We start from the raw sequence: 17,472 nt of genomic DNA on the forward strand, positions 1-17,472 counted from the left end.
CAAAGAGAGAATGAAAACAGATTTCAGGTCAATTCCCACCAAATCTCAGTTAGTAGAACTTGAATAAAGGACTACTATATCAAATCGCTATTTGAGTGAAAATTCTATTACAGGTATCTCTCACTTCACAGAAGAAAGGTGGTACCATTGGCTAAAAACTGTATTTATCTCAAAGATTTTAATGATTAAAATTAGAGGTCTGATACCTGAGGGAAGAAAACCTTTCAGAAGCACAATAAAACTTCTGGTGAAATAGGCCTAAATTGGTGGCTCATCTTACAGCCTTTAGAGGACCATGTGATACTCTGTGTGTGTGATACTCTGGATGAGTTTTTGGTAGAACCCTGCCCTGACGAGGGCATCAACCTTTTACTGCTTTGAGTCCATGCACTCTAAGGATTTCTCCCATATCTGAGTATCTTCCCATGTCCACATGAAGAGGCCCTGAAATTATACTCATCCGTGGGATGAAGAGGTGTCATTATATATTCAATATGCACAGACTGCTCTATAATATCATACCTCAGTCGCACCCCTAGCACGTGATCTGACCAAGCCTGAAGATCTTTCAGCTTGAAGCATTAGATTAAAAAAGAAATTGGTACCCTCCATTGGCAATATGAAGGTTAAAATGCACTCTACTGAGACGTTACTTTAAACAAGGGATACCTGCATTCTGAATTAATTAAGCATCTCTCTTCCCAGGAGCTGCCAAGCATTGGAGCGCTTGCGGAATTTAGTTCTTCACCAAAGTCAGTTCAGGCAAACTCCTGAAAGGGAATAACGCCGCTCATTGACCCGCATCCTCTTAAGACATTCCTTCTGCTTATTAAATTAAAAGTCCAAGAGGAAAAACTACTTACAAAGATAAGAGAAAGACCACTGTTCCCTGCAGGTTAACCAGAATGGCTAGGGTTCTCCAGGAGCGGATGAAGTATCCCAACAGGGCATACTGGGCGATGCCGACTGCGAAGAAGAGGCCACCGATCGACCCTAATTCAGGAAAAGAGACCTGTTACTGGGGAAAGGACCATCTGCAGCCCCATTTCCAACCCAGGTCACGGAGTCAATCCCTTCCTTGTGAGATGTCAGCAGAAAGAAAAACCTACACAAATATGGAGGATCAGATGATAAAACTAGAAGAGAGGCCAAGAAATTAGTGGAAAAGAAGGAAGGACAGATGAAAAATACAAACCACATGTGGTCAAGATGAATTTTAAGGGCCTGCCCAAGTGCTTTCTGCATTGATGTTGTACTGACATCCACCTGAACTTGTGGCTGAGGCTTGGAAATATTGTTTGCTACATGGTGGGAAGGTTTTTAGGTCATGAGACTATGAAAATGCTGGGACTGCATCTTTATCACAGGGGCTGTCCCTGAAATCCTTATCTTAAATCACAACCTACTCCCCAATTCTCCCTATTGTCCTTCTCCACTTAATTTATCACCATCATATATATCACCATCAGTTATATTTGTTTCTTGTCTGTCTATCCCAAGTAGAATATAAGTTTTATGAAGCATGAATTTTTGTCAGCACACTGACAGAAAAAACATCATCTATGGGGTTGTTAAGGATTCTATGGTTTTTGAAATAAATGCTGAATGGGTACAAACCCACTGCCTTGCCCAATATACTGGCAAATTCTATACCTCTGACATACTTTCTGTACCTGCTACTATTAGTAGTAGTTAAATCTACCGCTATTTATTTATATCATAGCTACTATTTATCGAGTATTAAGCCTTGTCCATACATTGTCCTATAATGCAGGTACCATTAGCCATACACAGCCATATAGCTCAGAGAAGTTAAGTGCCACTGCCTAAAGACACAGGGCTGTGTGTGGCTCAGACAGGAGGCGTTGTCCCCTGGTCTGTCTGACTGGAGAGCCTGCACTCTGTACCGTTCCCCTCCCCGTCACCACCCTTCTGGGGAAAGGCGGGCTCCTGTGGGCATCCCACAGCAACAGGACTTGTTACAAGAACTTTCTACAACAATCCTGTAAGACAAATGTATCTCTTCTTCTTGTCCGTAGATTATTAACCTATAACAAAAACAATGCCTTGTATGCTGTCTGCCCTAGTAAGGAAAAGGGAGACACAGAAGGGAAAGCTGCTGTGACAGCAAGTTCAGTGTGCTCAGAAAACCGGTCAGAGCATGTGGTCCACTAAGTAAGGGAATGCGGACTTCCATTCCCTGTGATTTCCCTGGAAACTTCAGATAATCAATAGCTATTACAAGTTCATTACAGTGCACAGAATAGCACCTGGTTTCCAAGAACAAGGGTTTCTGTCATTGCTCAGAACAGTCCTGAGTACTCAGTGCCCACTGACAACAATGTAGGCAAAAAGTCCAGAGACCACAGGATGGGACCACTTCAGAGGGACCAAGTTCAGACCCCAGTTCTGCCACATGCTGCTGTGTGACTTTAGGCAAATCAATAAATGTCTCTGAGCCTCAGTTTCCTTATCAAGAGAAATAATAATATCTACTCCAAAGGGTAGTTATTGGTTTCAAATGAAACAATGCATGTGGTACAAATGTGAGGACGTTATTATCGTCCTACTGTTAAAATGGGTATAGCCCCTTATATCTATTAACCTCCCCCAAAAAGCCATCTGGAAGCCTCCTCTACCTAGCCTCCTCCATCAATAATTATAAAATACTGTCTACCTAGCACTCCTTTCTAATTCCAAGAACGCTTTCCCTTTTTCAGAGAGATGACCTCCCCATACTTTACCCCTGTGGTTCAAGTCAGGGCTGCCAGTCATGGGCCTCTTGCTGGGACCATCAGAGCTCCTACCAAGGATTTTAAATACTGGACGTGGTGGTGAAACCTGAGAGCTGCTGGGTCCCATCCCTGACTGAGCAGAGGAAGCTTCTCAGAGATGATGGAAAACAGAAATGAGATGCATCTGACTTCCAGGTTCCAGATATCGCAAGGGCCTGGCTCTTCTGTGGTTTGGTTGTGTTAACCAAATGATTTCCCTTTATACCTAAGCTCATCACAGTTGAAACTCTGTCTCAGAAAGACTTGGTATCAACTGGATATAATGGATAGGAGGAAATGATTCAAAGGTTCTAGTTTAATGGCTTTAAATAAAATGATGACATTACTATAGAGAGAGGTCCCAGAAGAGGATGGAGATTTTAGGTAAAAGAAAGCAATATGTTTAATTTGAGGTGCCAATAGACATTTGTATCTAATATCCAGCAAGAAGCTGCACATGTATGCCCCAAAATGACAACAGGGATAAGGTGAGGATACAGGTGTGGTAAGGCTCTAGGTCATTTGGTTAAAAAATTTAATTAGAAAAAAAAGATCACTTCAAATCACCACTTTTGCACATTGTAATTCTGGAGAACCATAGGTGGTTGTGTAACTGTTTATGGGCGTTTGGGTATTTATGCCTATTTTTCAGGTTTCTTTTCTGTTTATTTTAAATTAATTTCATGTCTGCTATTCCCACTCAGTTTGCACTAGTAAAAGCCAAATTTCAGCAGGTTAGAAAATACTGTATAGTGATGACTTAGTTTTTGTAAATGTCTCCAGTGATCCCTCCAGTTTTCAAGCACAAGCCATGAAGTCCCCTTGATTCCTCTCGGTCTTGCCTTTTCTGCTGGTTCTTTAACAGGTCAAGTTCCCACCAAATCCAGCTCAAACGCACCCTCTTTCCTCTTCCTCCACTACTCCCACCTGGTCTAAGTTGCCTCTGGGAACTCTCAAGCTCCTTCTGAATTTCACATTGAACTTGGCAACCATCTGATACCACTGTTGCAGGTTTTTTTCCTTTCTCCCTTTTCCCTTTGCTATAGAAATTTTAATAGCCCCATCTTAACTCAGCTTCAAGGACAAGAATGGAAGGTAAATGCGCTTTAAGAGCAATCTTTTCACTGGCTTTAGGCCGAATGGCAAGGAAGCAAGAGACCAGGAGGTCTTTCTTTTTGCCCAAAATATGCGACAGGACAGGAATAGTCCTAGAGAATTGGGTAGGGTGGGGGCAGTATATGTGTTTTGTAAGAGAGCATCTTCTTCATGGAACAACTAGAGTCAAATGTGAACATTTTAATAGAGAAATGTGCTGGGTACATGAAAAATATGTACTCATGATGCTCTACGTGAGCAAGATTTTATTTTTTTAATTATTATTTTTTAAAAATAAATTTATTTATTTATTTTTGGCTGCACTGCGCCTTTGTTGCTGCCTGAGGGCTTTCTCTACTTGCAGCGAGCGGGGCTGCTCTTCGTTGGGTTGCGCGGGCGTCTCATTGAGGTGGTTTCTCTTCTTGCAAAGCACGGGCTCTAGGCGCACGGGCTTCAGTAGTTGTGGCTCGCAGGCCCTAGAGCACAGGCTCAGTAGTTGTGGTGCACAGGCTTAGTTGCTCTGTGGCATGTGGGATCTTCCGGGACCAGGGATTGAACCCGTGTCCCCTGCATTGGCGGGCAGATTCTTAACCACTGCACCACCAGGGAAGTCCCTGGGCCAGATTTTAGACTCAGGAAAACCAAAACCCCAGGAGAGGGTGCCTTTGTGTCTTCCCCGGACAACGTGAGTGGTCGTGATCACCATCATTACTCATTTCTTGGGAAGTCCCAGCAACTCTGAACCCACTACTTGAAAAAGTGACCTTAAAAGTCTCAATGCAAACTGAAGACTCAGAGGACATTTTCTCACTGATCCTGACTTAGGAGCTGGGCTAGGGAAAAAAGAAGCCCATCTCTAAAGGCTTTGAAAGCTGCTATAGATAAAGTGAGTCATAAAAAAGCACCACGTGTAAGAGACAGGCAGGAAGCCTGTCCTGCTAGGACGGAGCAGGTGTCTCTTGCTCTCCATCTTAATTCTAATTTGTCCAACCCTCTGTGTCCTTCAGCTTGGACAGCAGTTTGGTCGACATACAAACAGAGCAAAATTTATTTTATTTAGCTTTGTCTTTCAGCTCAATACATTAGCCCTCACCAACTTTGAAAACACCACCAAGCGAGAAAAAAATAGGCTAAGCAGACCAGTATCCGTATAAGGTGACCCACTGAAGATCTAAGAGGGGAGTACTCAGGGAACAGTGGGACAACATGAGCCTGGCGTCATCCTAGCCCTGTCAGTCACGAGCTGTGTGAAAATGGGCACATCACCCCTCCTTTCAGAGGTGAAGTGTCCTCATCTGTAAAATGAAGGTAGAAATTCTTAGCTTGTAGGCTCTGGGAATATGACAGATAGGAGTCAGATGCCTAGCATGGCACCTGGCACATAACAGATGCTCAGCAAATGGTAGCTGGCACGCTCTCATCCACATCCTCATGCAGGCAAGTTCCTACAGTCCCACAGTCAACTTGTTCCCGGATTAGTACAAGATCGTCAATAGCACTCAGTAATTGTCAGATGAATGGAAAGCGAAACCAAGTTCTCACTGCAAACCTACAGTCCACAAAGTCGAGTTTTAGTGCAGCTGTTCCCCTAAGACATTATTTTAAGTCAAGGAGCTTTTTTTTAAAATCATTTATTTTACTATAGTGTAGTTCTTAAGAAGATGATGGGATAGTTAAAAAGAATACAGAATATGGCCTCTATTTTGGAACTTAAACATCATTAAAGAAATACAAGAGTACTACTAACTTTAAGAGACCAGTAAAAATCAGAAAGGCCTATGAGACAAGGATTTAATACAATACAATACGAAGGCACTGAGAAAGGAGTTTCTAGTATTTCCTCTGCACTATTTTTCACTTTACCGGTAAAAAGCAGTTAACGAACGCCCTTAGACAATCTGTGAGGATGGGGCAAGGTCACCATCTGTGAGACAGGCCCCATGGGAGACTATCTAGAGAGGAATACACATAAAATGACTAATGACTCGTTCAAGGTCATATAGAACAAACTCAGGAAAAAAATCTAATAGCTGGATAGAGCACCTCAAGTCCGAGTGCATTTTTAGGCTCGATGGTTGAACTGGTTCCTATCAAGTTGTCTGGAGCAGCTCCCCATCTCCATGTCTGCATGGATTGAAGCAGTACCTGCGAGTGCCCAGTAGGCGGTGCCCACACATTCGTTCAGCAGGACAAAGGCCACCAGCGACATCCCTCCATTCATCACGCCCACCAGGAAGCGAGTTATTGCAAAGAGCTCATATGAGGGGGAAAACCCATTTGCAATAGCAAATAAGATGTCAAGAGCACAACCTAGAAAGAGAAGGACACTATTCAATAATGCATAGGCAAAACAGCATTTGATGAACGTAATGTATTATATTCATTAGTTTGTAAAGAAAAATCTTTGTGAATTTAAATTTTCTGAGCTATGTTATTTTTTTAAAATAGTTTCTCTTAAAGACTGTCAAGAAAAACTGAGGTTTTCTTTGTTACAACTGGATTTCTGTCATGCGCAGTTTTCAATTATTAACAATAATGCTGGAAACTGAAAAATCTTAGCTCGAACTCAGCTTGTCAAGAGGACTATGCTGAGACCTACAGAGCTCATCTGAAATGAATCAGCACACAAGATATAAGGAAATGGATCTAGTAGACTGCCTCGATCTTTGTTCTCCTTAGAAACATGGCATGAATTAGAATCCAGGGATTGTAGAATTCACCACCATGAAAAGCTTACAGTGCAAATATCTGGCCTTCCTCGGGTATGCTGGTCACTTTAAAATGCTTGGCCAGAATCAACTCAGCCTCTTGCCAGTGAAATAAAAATCAGTTCTGGGTCCACATGGCAATTCCCTGAGAACCTTAAGGAAATGGTCCCCTTACTATTTCCCTGGGAACCTTAGGGAAATAACTCCTCTTATTCAGTCCATGAACACTAAGAGATTACCTGTGAGATAGACTTTTTTCCTTCCGAACCGATCTGAGAGCTGACCAAATGAGATAACTCCCACAAACACACCACTGAAGAAAAAAGAGCTTGCTGCACTCACTTTGTAAGATCTGTTGGCAATTAAAAACCACTAGAGAAAGAAAAAAACAAAAGGCAGACATTTAGGTCACAGAAAAGATAGACGGATGGAGTTAGCTATTAAAAAAAACAAATGTACAACAAAAACTTGAATATTGGAACTTCTCCACTGCATTACCACTATTAACCGGAATTCAGCAGAACATCCATCCAGGACAACACCCAAGGAGCTTCTGTCTTCAGGAACCCCAGAAATCATTATTATAAAGTGCTCCCACAATAGTCTACACACATCTTGTGCCAGCACTGAGCACAGTATGCAACAGCTAATTACTTACTCATCTGTTGGTCATGTCTTTGATCCTAAGTCCCTGTGTTTCTAGACAGGAGCCATATCCCATTAATTTCCATTTCTCTGACACCTAACGTTTTACACGGCATATATGAGGCAAAAAATGAACGGTCCTTTTCTCCAATAAATTAATGGGCTTAAAATCTCTTGAGTACTTTCCTTGAAAAATTGAACATACAATTACCTTATGATCCAGTGATTCCACTTCAGAGTATATACACAAAAGAACTGAAAGCAGGGATTCACAGATTTTGTACACTAAGGTTCATAGCAGCATTAGTCACAATACCCAAAAGGTGTAAGGAACCCAGATGTCCATTCATTGATGAATGGATAAACAAAATGTGGTATATACATCTAATGGAATATTATACAGCCTTAAAAAGGAATGAAATTCTGGAAAGCTACAACATGAATGAACCTTGACCTTACGCTAAGTGAAATAAACAGACAAAAAGGGAAAATATTGTATGATTCCAATTATGAGTGTGATATTGTAATTTACAATAAGCAACATATATTTGGTTTTTATCCATTGTTCCTGGAACACAGCTCCTGAAATCCTCATAATTTCCTATGTAAGAACCACAGGGATATCTTTTTTAAATAATATTTAGATTTTTTCCCAGGCCCTGGAAAAGCTTCAGAGCAATAAAGGTAAAATGGGTGTCTTTTGTTATTTGTAACAAGCCCCTTGCTTATGTTAATGAGGTGACTTTTGGAAAGCCCCTTAGATGGGGGCTGGTTGTCAGGGGAACCAACCATGTGAATAGAGGGCTGGGATTTCAGCCCTACCCTCTAGGCCTCTGGGTAGAGGAGAGTGACTGGAGGTTGAATCAACTGCCTATGGCCAGTGGGTTAATAAATCATGCCTTCGTAATGAGGCTGCCATAAAAACTCAAAGGGAAGGGGTTTGGAGAGCTTCTATGTTAGTGAACATGTGCAGGTGCTGGGAGGGTGGTCAGCTCAGAGAGGGCATGGAAGCTCTGTGTCCCTTCCATCCTTCCATACCTTGCCCTGTGCATCTCTTCCACCTGGCCATTCCTGAGTTATATCTTTTTATAATAAACCAGTGATCTAGTAAGTAAAATGTTTTCTTGAGTTCTGTGAGCTGCCCTAGCAAATTAATCTAACTGAAGGAAGAGGTCCTAGGACCCTCTGATTTATAGTCAGTTGATCAGAAGCACAGGAAGCAGCCTGAACTTGTGACTGGTGTCTGAAGTGGGTGGCAGGGGCAGTCCTGTGGGACTGAACCCTAACCTGTGGGATCTGACGCTAACTCCAGGTAGATGGTGTCAGAACTGAACTGAACTGCAGGGACACCCAGCCCGTGTGGCAGAACGGCTTGAGGTGGGAACCTCCCCCTCCACACACACACACTCCCACCCACCCACATTTGGCGGCAGAAGTGTCTGAAGGGAAGTAGTTGCCGGTAGAGGAGAAACCAGAGGAGTGTTTTTCCTTTACCTGGAGTAGTCACATCCACAGACACAGAAAGTAGCATAGTGGTTACCAGGGGCTGTTAAGAGTGAGGAGTTACTGGTTAGTGAAGATAGAGTTTCAGTTTGGGATAGCGACGAAGTTGTAGAGATGGACAGGGGTGATGGTTGCACAAAGATGCAAATGTACTTCATGCCCCTGTACTGTATACTTTAAAATGATACATTTTATGTTATGTATATTTTACCACAATAAAAAATAATCCCTTGAGCACTATTACCTTCTATTTTAGGAAAACTTATAAACTCAAAGAGGAAGTAGTTATCCTCTGCTTAAAATGTCATTATCTAAAGCCCTGCCTAGTGATGTGCTACTGTGATCTTTGATTATGAAGCAACCTGTGTCTCAGAGGTGACCTCAGAGAACCAAGAGAATGCTCTTCTCTCCCCTCCACAGCCCCCTTCCTAGGCTCAGCAAAGACAGGTTTAAGAAAACCCCTTCTCGATAACTCACATGGAGACACCCCTTAGTTGTCCCTTCTCTGTCTTTCAGACCACTCCTGTCCCACACTTTGACAACCAGTCATTATGGCCCAAAGCACATCTAACTTCTCTCCTTCTCTTGTATTTCCTGTAAGACAAGATCGATAAAGATCCTGACAAGACAGCTTCTGTACGTCTTTATGCAACAACAACACACAAAAATTTAGGCACTGGAAACAAGAATAATGCCCCCCACTAATGCTGTGCTTTACTTCTAAGTTCTTCTGTCCTTCACATGCGGTTTTTAACAAGATTAACTAACTGGTTTTCCTAGCTCTTCAGGGATTAGAAATAGTAGTCTAGTGTGACACTGCCCTTAGAAACAGTAATCAGACTGTTACCGCTCTTCGTGGCAGTCATAATTTAAATAAGAGAGTGATGGAAGCAATATGACTAAAAAAACTGAACTACATTCCAGGCTTTTTTCATTCCGGTATTCAATAAATAGTTGATTAGTTTCTACTAGAGGTTAGTAACTATTCTAAACACTGGGAATACAGATGCGAACGATCTAGATTTGGTTCCTGCCCTCATGGAGTATAAGTTCCAGTAGCGTAAGCTAGACATTAAACAAGCAAACACAGAGTGACAGACTGGGAGGAAACCTCTTTACATAAGATACTCAGGGAAGCCTTCTCTGGGGAGGTGACACTTGTGACTGAATGATGAGAAAGTGACCAACCCTGAAAAGCTGTTTGGACATGAGGATAACTGCAACGGCCCTAAGGCGAAGACACATCAGGGCGCCTCTCATGGGGGTGGCAAGAAATGAGGCCAGAGAGGTGGGCAGGCATCAGGTCATGCAGGGCCCTGAGCCACGGGAAGGAGCTAGGATTTTATTCCAGTGCAAAGGGAAAACATTGAATTACTGTATTTATGTCTCTAAAGATCAGCCTGGGCCACACTTAGAGAATACATTACAACAGGGAAAAGTGGGAGCAGGGAGGCTACTGCAATAGTTCAGGAGATAATGGGGGCTTGGACTAGGATGAAAGCAATGGTGGTGGGATTACATGAATTACATGAACGTGGGATGGATCTTGAAGGTAGAACTAGCAGGACTTGCCGATGAATGAGATGTGCAGCAGGGAGGAGAGAAAGGGAGAGTCAGGATTTAACTTAAGTTTTTAACTTTAGCCATTCAGTGAATGGTGATGACATTTACTGAGATGGAGAAGGCTGCAAAGGGATTTCAGGTATGTGGTGGTAAATTTAAGAGTTCTCTTTAGACACGTGGAGGTTGAGATGCCTAAAAAACACCCAAGTGGAAATGCCAAGCTAGCATTTGGATGTGGGTCTTGAGCTCGAGGGAGAGGACATGAGGGGTTATGAACTTAGAGATAAGGAAGAAGGCTCGGGACAGAGGCCCAGGACACTTCCATATTCAGAGGATGAGTAGAAGAGAATCGCCACAGAAAACTCACAAGCAGGGGTCAGAAAGACAGCAAGAAAACAGGTAGGAGGGTGGTGTCACAAATACTACAAGAGGACATGTGATTCAGGGAGAAAGGGGTGGTCAAGTCATGTCGAATGCTGCTTTAGAGGTCAAGTTAAGATGACAGAGATGTACAGTATATTTGGAAACAAAATGGACACTTAAAACATAGCAATTTCGGGCTTCCCTGGTGGCGCAGTGGTTGAGAGTCCGCCTGCCGATGCAGGGGACACGGGTTCATGCCCCGGTCCGGGAAGATCCCACATGCCGCGGAGCGGCTGGGCCTGTGAGCCATGGCCGCTGAGCCTGCACGTCGGAGCCTGTGCTCCACAACAGGAGAGGCCACAACAGTGAAAGGACCGCGTACCGCCAAAAAAAAAAATTAGCAATTTCAGTAGAGTGCGAATGGCAGCCGGATTGGAGAAGGTTGAAGAATTGAACAAGCTTGAGAAACTGCAGGCAGAGAAGCATCCTTGCAGGAGAAAAGTACTTGGAAAAGCAAGAAGGAAGGGGCTTGAGTGTACCAAGGAGAGCGAGTAGCCTTCCGTAGAAGCAGGGAGGTTCCACTGTAAGTGGGAGGAAGGCAGAATGTGGGTTCAGAAGCAGGTAGTAAAGGAACCCTTGCTGGACTGCATCATTGCTTTTTCACTGAAATATCAAGTGAGGTCGACTGTTGAAGGGAGTGTAAGTGGAGGGGGAGCCAGAAGTCTAAGGAGAAAGAAGACAGGCCCTTCTCAGAATGGGACACGGCCCATTCACAGGAAATGTCACACGACTGCCATACCGAATGCACACTTGAGTTTTGTACTTATCCATTTTGTGAGGAGAAGGTGGGGAGTTGGGGGGTTCCCAGGAGTATTCCACAGGGAGAGACATACCAGGAAGTTGCAGGGATTTGCAAAGGAGTGTTTATTATAATAACAAAATACATGCTGGTTAAGGAGAAAAGGAAGACATAGGAGGATGGTAGGTAGTGAAATAATGTCACCATCAGGAAATCCCCCTATTTCTTTAACTCCTCTGTACTTTCCATTCTTGCCCTTATTGAAATTTGGTTGTCCCCAGAGGCAATCACTCACTGAACCAGATCCCTCTCAACTGGAGGCTGTTTTTCCTTTTACACCCATGGACCTGAGAACCTGAGATGGGAGCACATAGCCAAACTTCAAAATTGTCAGCTCGTGTGAAGATCACATCATTAGACTGTGTAACCTACTACCTTTCTGGGGCAGAGAATCTAGCCCGTTTGGAAATGGCCGCTCTTCCTTTCTTCCATAGGAAGAGAATATTTAGCTGGGCATAAATTTCCCAATATCCCTGACAATTAGGATGGCCACATTATCAAGTTCTGCACAATGAATGTAAGCAGAAGCATCATGTGGCAACTTCCAGGAACAGGTCTTAAGAGATGGCTGATCAGCCCTTTTCCCCTTCTTTATTTCTACTACCCTACTGCTTAGAATGCCCATTTGAAAGCTGGAGCTCTAAAAAAATAAAAGCAGAGTTACCATATGATTCTGCAATCCCACTCCTGGGCATATATCCAGAGAAAACCATAATTTGAAAAGACACATGCACCCCTATGTTCACAGCAGCACTATTTACAATAGCCAGGACATGGAAGCAACCTAAATATCTATCAATAGATGAATGGATAAGGAAGATGTGGTATATAAATACAATGGAATACTACTCAACCATAAAAAAGAATGAAATAATGCCACTTGTAGCAACATGGATGGACCTAGAGATTATAATACTAAGTGAAGTGAGTCAAACAGACAAAGACAAATACCATATGATATCACTTATATGTGTAATCTGAAAAAGAAAAGATACAAATGAACTTACTTACAAAACAGAAATAGACCCACAGACATAGAAAACAAACTTCTGGTTACCAAGGGGGAAGGTGGGGGATAAATTAGGAGGATAAGATTTAAATGTTTTGTCTTGTTTTCAATATTAAAGGACCTACTGTATAGCACAGGGAACTCTACTCAATATTTTGTTATAACTATAAGGGAAAAGAATCTGAAAAAAATATACATATATATATGTATATGTAAAACTGAATCACTCTGCTGTACACCTGAAACTAACACAACATTGTAAATCAACTATAATTTTAAAAAATTAAAAAATAAAAAGATAATGTGTGTATGGAAAAGAAAAAAAACTGGAGCTCTACCTGAGACCATGATGAAGAAGGTCACTTGTTAGTGATAGTGAAGTCAAAGGCTGGGTCCCTGACAACACTGCAGTAGAGCCCAGGCACTGCATATGTTTTTAAGCTCTCCAGATGATTCTCATAGGCAATCAGGTTAAGAATTCCTGCCTTGGACCTTGCCACCCTCAACAGCATCACCTCTAAAATCTTGATTTTGAACAGCCCACTCACCATTCCCTAGACTTCCACCCACTTCCTCCAGTACCCCTACTCCAAACATTCTTCAACCTCTTCAAGGTCTCCAGTTACCAAACACTACAGGAAGTATGGCCTGAGTCATCAAAAAAGCTTAAGTCATGTTAAGAAGCCCTGATTTGAGGATCTGTAAAGGAAATGGTAAAATACATTTTAAAGTTTCACACAAAATGATTAAAAGAGGTTTGGAATTTGAAGGAGAAATTCTGTTTTGTGAAAATTAACTTGTTTTGGATGTATGGATAGTTCTGTGACAGAATTTTCAACTTACAAGGAAGGCATATGAGGATAGTTTTCCAGGTTGAAAAATGAATTAAATATTAGGTTGGCCTAGAGAAGACAGGGCTGCATTCGTCCCAGGGTTATATCCCTTCTCTTACAATGGCCAATAAAAAACAAGTACAATTAGGCCTTGTTAACATCCTGGAATTCAAATACTTGCTTTTATGTCTTTCATATTCTTAGTGTTTGTTTTGGTGCTTTCATGCCTTTAAAATCTGGCCTGCAAGTTTAGCTTTGACTGTCCTGCACCTCAATTCTGCTGGTCTGTTTACATGGCCAAGAGGTTCAGGCTCACACTGATTGGTTTTGTGTTTAATCAATAAGGAGAGGTCAACGTGGCTGCTCCATCATCAACTATCCCGTGAACCATTTGGAGGACTTCTCAAACTCATCAAAAAGGCTGTAATACTATCCTTCTAGCAATTGGATAACTATCAACTTGGATGGCAAATTTAGGAAGACATAGCCCAAGGAATGTTTGACCAGCAAATTTCAAATTCTCATTCTTAGGCTGCCAGTTCTAAGTGTCAAAGTAATTTCTAGTAGTTTTTCTTCAGGTCAATGCTGGCTGGGCTAATGCATCTTCCTACTTCTGGAATACATGCAGGAACTGATAGAAAAATTGAAAAGCACTGCCAGGTTTTAAAAAAGCAAATTAGAGAATGTGAAAAATGGAACCCAGGAGATCTCACTGACAGATGTAGGTGAACTGGGGATGGCTGACTCAGGAATGCCAAGTCAAGCACTTACGACAATGTGTTTACAAATCGACTTTCCACATTCCCCGTGCCCTAATATTGTGCAATTTTGGTTTAAATATTTTGTCTTGTTTTCAATATTAAAAACTTTCCAAATATAGTTTACATACTTATCACATACCTACTATATGATCTAAAGAGTTTCATTTTGTCAAAGCTCAGACAAAATATATCAATAATACACTAGGAGAGTGATCCCTACAGTATTTGAGAAAACGTATTGGGGGATGACCTATTTTTACAGTTTTAGAAAGAGGTCACCCACCAGGCTACACTCAATTACTAGGTTATTTTCTTGTCCCCTTGGTCAATACTTACTAACAAGGTAAAACCCAAACCAGGATACCAGAAATTAACTATAAGAAACCTAAATATGATGACTGTGACATTCCTGAAACATGTGTTCTTTTTTTTTTTTTTTTTTGTGGTACGCGGGCCTCTCACTGCTGTGGCCTCTCCCATTGCGGGACACAGGCTCCGGACGCGCAGCCTCAGTGGCCATGGCTCACGGGCCCAGCCGCTATGTGGCATGTGGGATCCTCCTGGACCAGGGCATGAACCCGTGTCCCCCGCATCAGCAGGTGGACTCTCAACCACTGCGCCACCAGAGAAGCCCCGAAACATGTGTTCTTTATGAGGCTTTACATTTTAAAAATCATAAATTTATAAGTCACTCAAACCCTTAATTGGCTAGAGATTAAAGTGATGACTCTCCTATTCTTTTTCTTTTTCTTTTTTTTTTTTTTTTTTGCGGTACGCGGGCCTCTCACTGCTGTGGCCTCTCCCGTTGCGGGACACAGGCTCCAGACGCACAGGCTCAGCGGCCATGGCTCATGGGCCCAGCCGCTCTGTGGCATGTGGGATCTTCCTGGACCGGGGCACGAACCCGCGTCCCCTACATCGGCAGGCGGACTCTCAACCACTGCGCCACCAGGGAGGCCCTCTCCTATTATTTTTAATGATGAGCCAAATTCTAAAGCTGCAGAATGTTCCTTTTTATATTAGTTCACTTCAAATTGAAAAATCACTTGCAAATAGAAAAAGCAGGAAATCTACTTTTCTTTTCCCATACATTAACAGAAAAGGAAGAATATAAAGACAAAATATTTTCAGTGCCTCAGTTTGACCTAGCTATAGTTAATCTATTTGTGTTTCATAACCAACGTCTGTATTTTTGTTCATATGCTTACCACAATCACTATATTGAGTTCTTAAGTTCATTGACCATACTGTATTTTCACAAAGGATATAAGGAGCCTAGCGTTAAAAGCACTGGTACAATCATTCACTCATCTAAAGAAAGCAGACCTGAGAGAAAAATCGGGCACAACTGGGGATGGACACCAAGAGCAGGTGTCTTGAAAAGAAAAGACGAAAGGAACATAAATATGGCAAATATGGGTTTGAGTAGAGAGCCAGGTGCCATGCCAGGCCTTCCAGCTCTTAAAGAGGGAAAAAAGGCAGGCAAGCAGAAGCAGAGGGTTGAGACAGTAACTATTGACCGGATATTAAGGAAGCATCTGGGAGGTTTTTGTTTAATATTAGGATTCTTACTGCTCAGAGGCTAAGAATAAACGGCATCTCTCAAAAAGGGATAAAGTATCGGTGTATGTCAAGAAAAGTTGCTCTAACTAGAATATACAGAAGGGATAAACAGCAAGCTCCTACTGTATAGCAGAGGGAACTATATTCAATATCCTGTGATAAACCGTAATGGAAAAGAATAAGAAAAAGGAGGTGTGTATATATATATATATATATATATATATATAAAATTGACTCACTTTGCTGTACAGCAGAAATTAACACAACACTGTAAATCAACTATACTTCAAGAAAATAAATTTAAAAAAAAAAGAAAAGTTGCTCTAGGTGCAATTCAGAGAATGGAAGAGTAACTATAAGCATGGATGTGGGAAGACCTGTCAAGGTCATTACAGTGATCCGGGCCAGCTGGACAAGGTGGAGACCTCAGAGAACAGAACAGATTCAAGCCGGATATACTAAGGCTGACTCATCCATGAGCAGGTATTATCTGACACCACTAGTATGGACTAGATCAACCACAGGCTGAGTGAAGCTTGAGGTAAGGTGGTAACAAAATATGTTTTAAGCATCTCCCTTGAAATCATCAAACCTTAAGCTTTAAGGAACTGTCACAAATCATTTTTGTGACACGGCAGAAATATAATTTGAAAAAATTAATTATTGCTTTAAAATGGATTGCATGCTTATATAATCCTAAAAATAAAATTAACATCTGAGTAATAAAAATATATATCCAAGATGTGTCACAGACATGTAGATCAATGGAACAGAGAGCCCAGAAATAAACCCATGCATATATGGTCAATTAATTTACAAAAAAGGAACCAAGAATATACAATGGGGAAAGGACGGTCTCTTCAATAAACGGTGTTGAGAAAACCAGATGCAAAAGAATGAAACTGGACCCCTATCTTACACCATACACAAAGATTTAAAAAAAAAATCCAAGTGGATTAAAGACTTGAGGGTAAGACCTGAAACCATAAAACTCCTAGAAGAAAACATAGGTGGTAATAAGTTCCTGGACATTAGTTTTGGAGATAAGTTTTTGGATTTTGACACCAAAAGTAAAGGCAACCAAAGTAAAAATAAACAAGTGGGACTATATCAAACGGAAAAGCTTCTGCACAGCAAAGGAAACCATCAACAAAATGAAAAAGCAACCTACTGAACAGGAGAAAATATTTGCAAATCATATATCTAATAAAGGGTTAATACCCAAAATATATGAAGAACTCATATAATCCAATAGCAAAACCCCCAAACAATCCAATTAAAAATTGGGCAGAGGATCTGATTAGACATTTTTCCAAAGAAGATATACAGATGGCCAATAGGTACATGAAAAGGTGCTCAACATCACTAATCATCAGGGAAATGCATATCAAAGCCACAATGAGATATACCTGCTAGAATGGCTATTATCAAAAAGATAAGAAACAAGGTTGGTGAGGATGTGGAGAAAAGGGAACCCATGCGCACTGTCGGTGGGAATATAAATTGGTTCAACCACCGTGGACAACAGTATGGGTTCCTCAAAAAATTAAAAATAGAACTACCATATGATCCAGCAGTTCTACTTCTGAGTATTTATTCAAAGAAAATAAAAACACTAACTAGGAGAGACATACGCACCCCCATATTCATTGCAGCATTATTTACAATAGCCAAGATATGGAAACAGCCTCATATTCATCAATAGATACGTGGATAAAGAAAATGTTATATATACATGTGAATATTATTCAGCTATGAGAAAGAAGGAAATTCTGATATTTGCAACAATATGAATG

At 41.5% G+C, this 17,472-nt stretch overlaps 1 protein-coding gene across 1 annotated transcript in view; it reads right to left on the reverse strand.

Annotated features, from left to right (window-relative positions):
* SLC22A15 (solute carrier family 22 member 15) overlaps positions 1 to 17,472 on the reverse strand; it is an 84,068-nt gene that overhangs the window by 37,609 nt on the left and 28,987 nt on the right. Inside the window, 3 exon segments of the mRNA XM_022583982.3 lie at positions 864 to 993; positions 6,015 to 6,179; positions 6,817 to 6,949. Of these exon segments, the coding sequence (XP_022439690.2) occupies positions 864 to 993; positions 6,015 to 6,179; positions 6,817 to 6,949 (428 nt within the window).

The sequence above is a fragment of the Delphinapterus leucas genome, chromosome 1 (genome assembly GCF_059928025.1).
Source record: "Delphinapterus leucas isolate spDelLeu-1000000601 "Yukka" chromosome 1, BTC_Dleu_Yukka2, whole genome shotgun sequence".
Taxonomy (NCBI): Eukaryota; Metazoa; Chordata; class Mammalia; order Artiodactyla; family Monodontidae; genus Delphinapterus; species Delphinapterus leucas.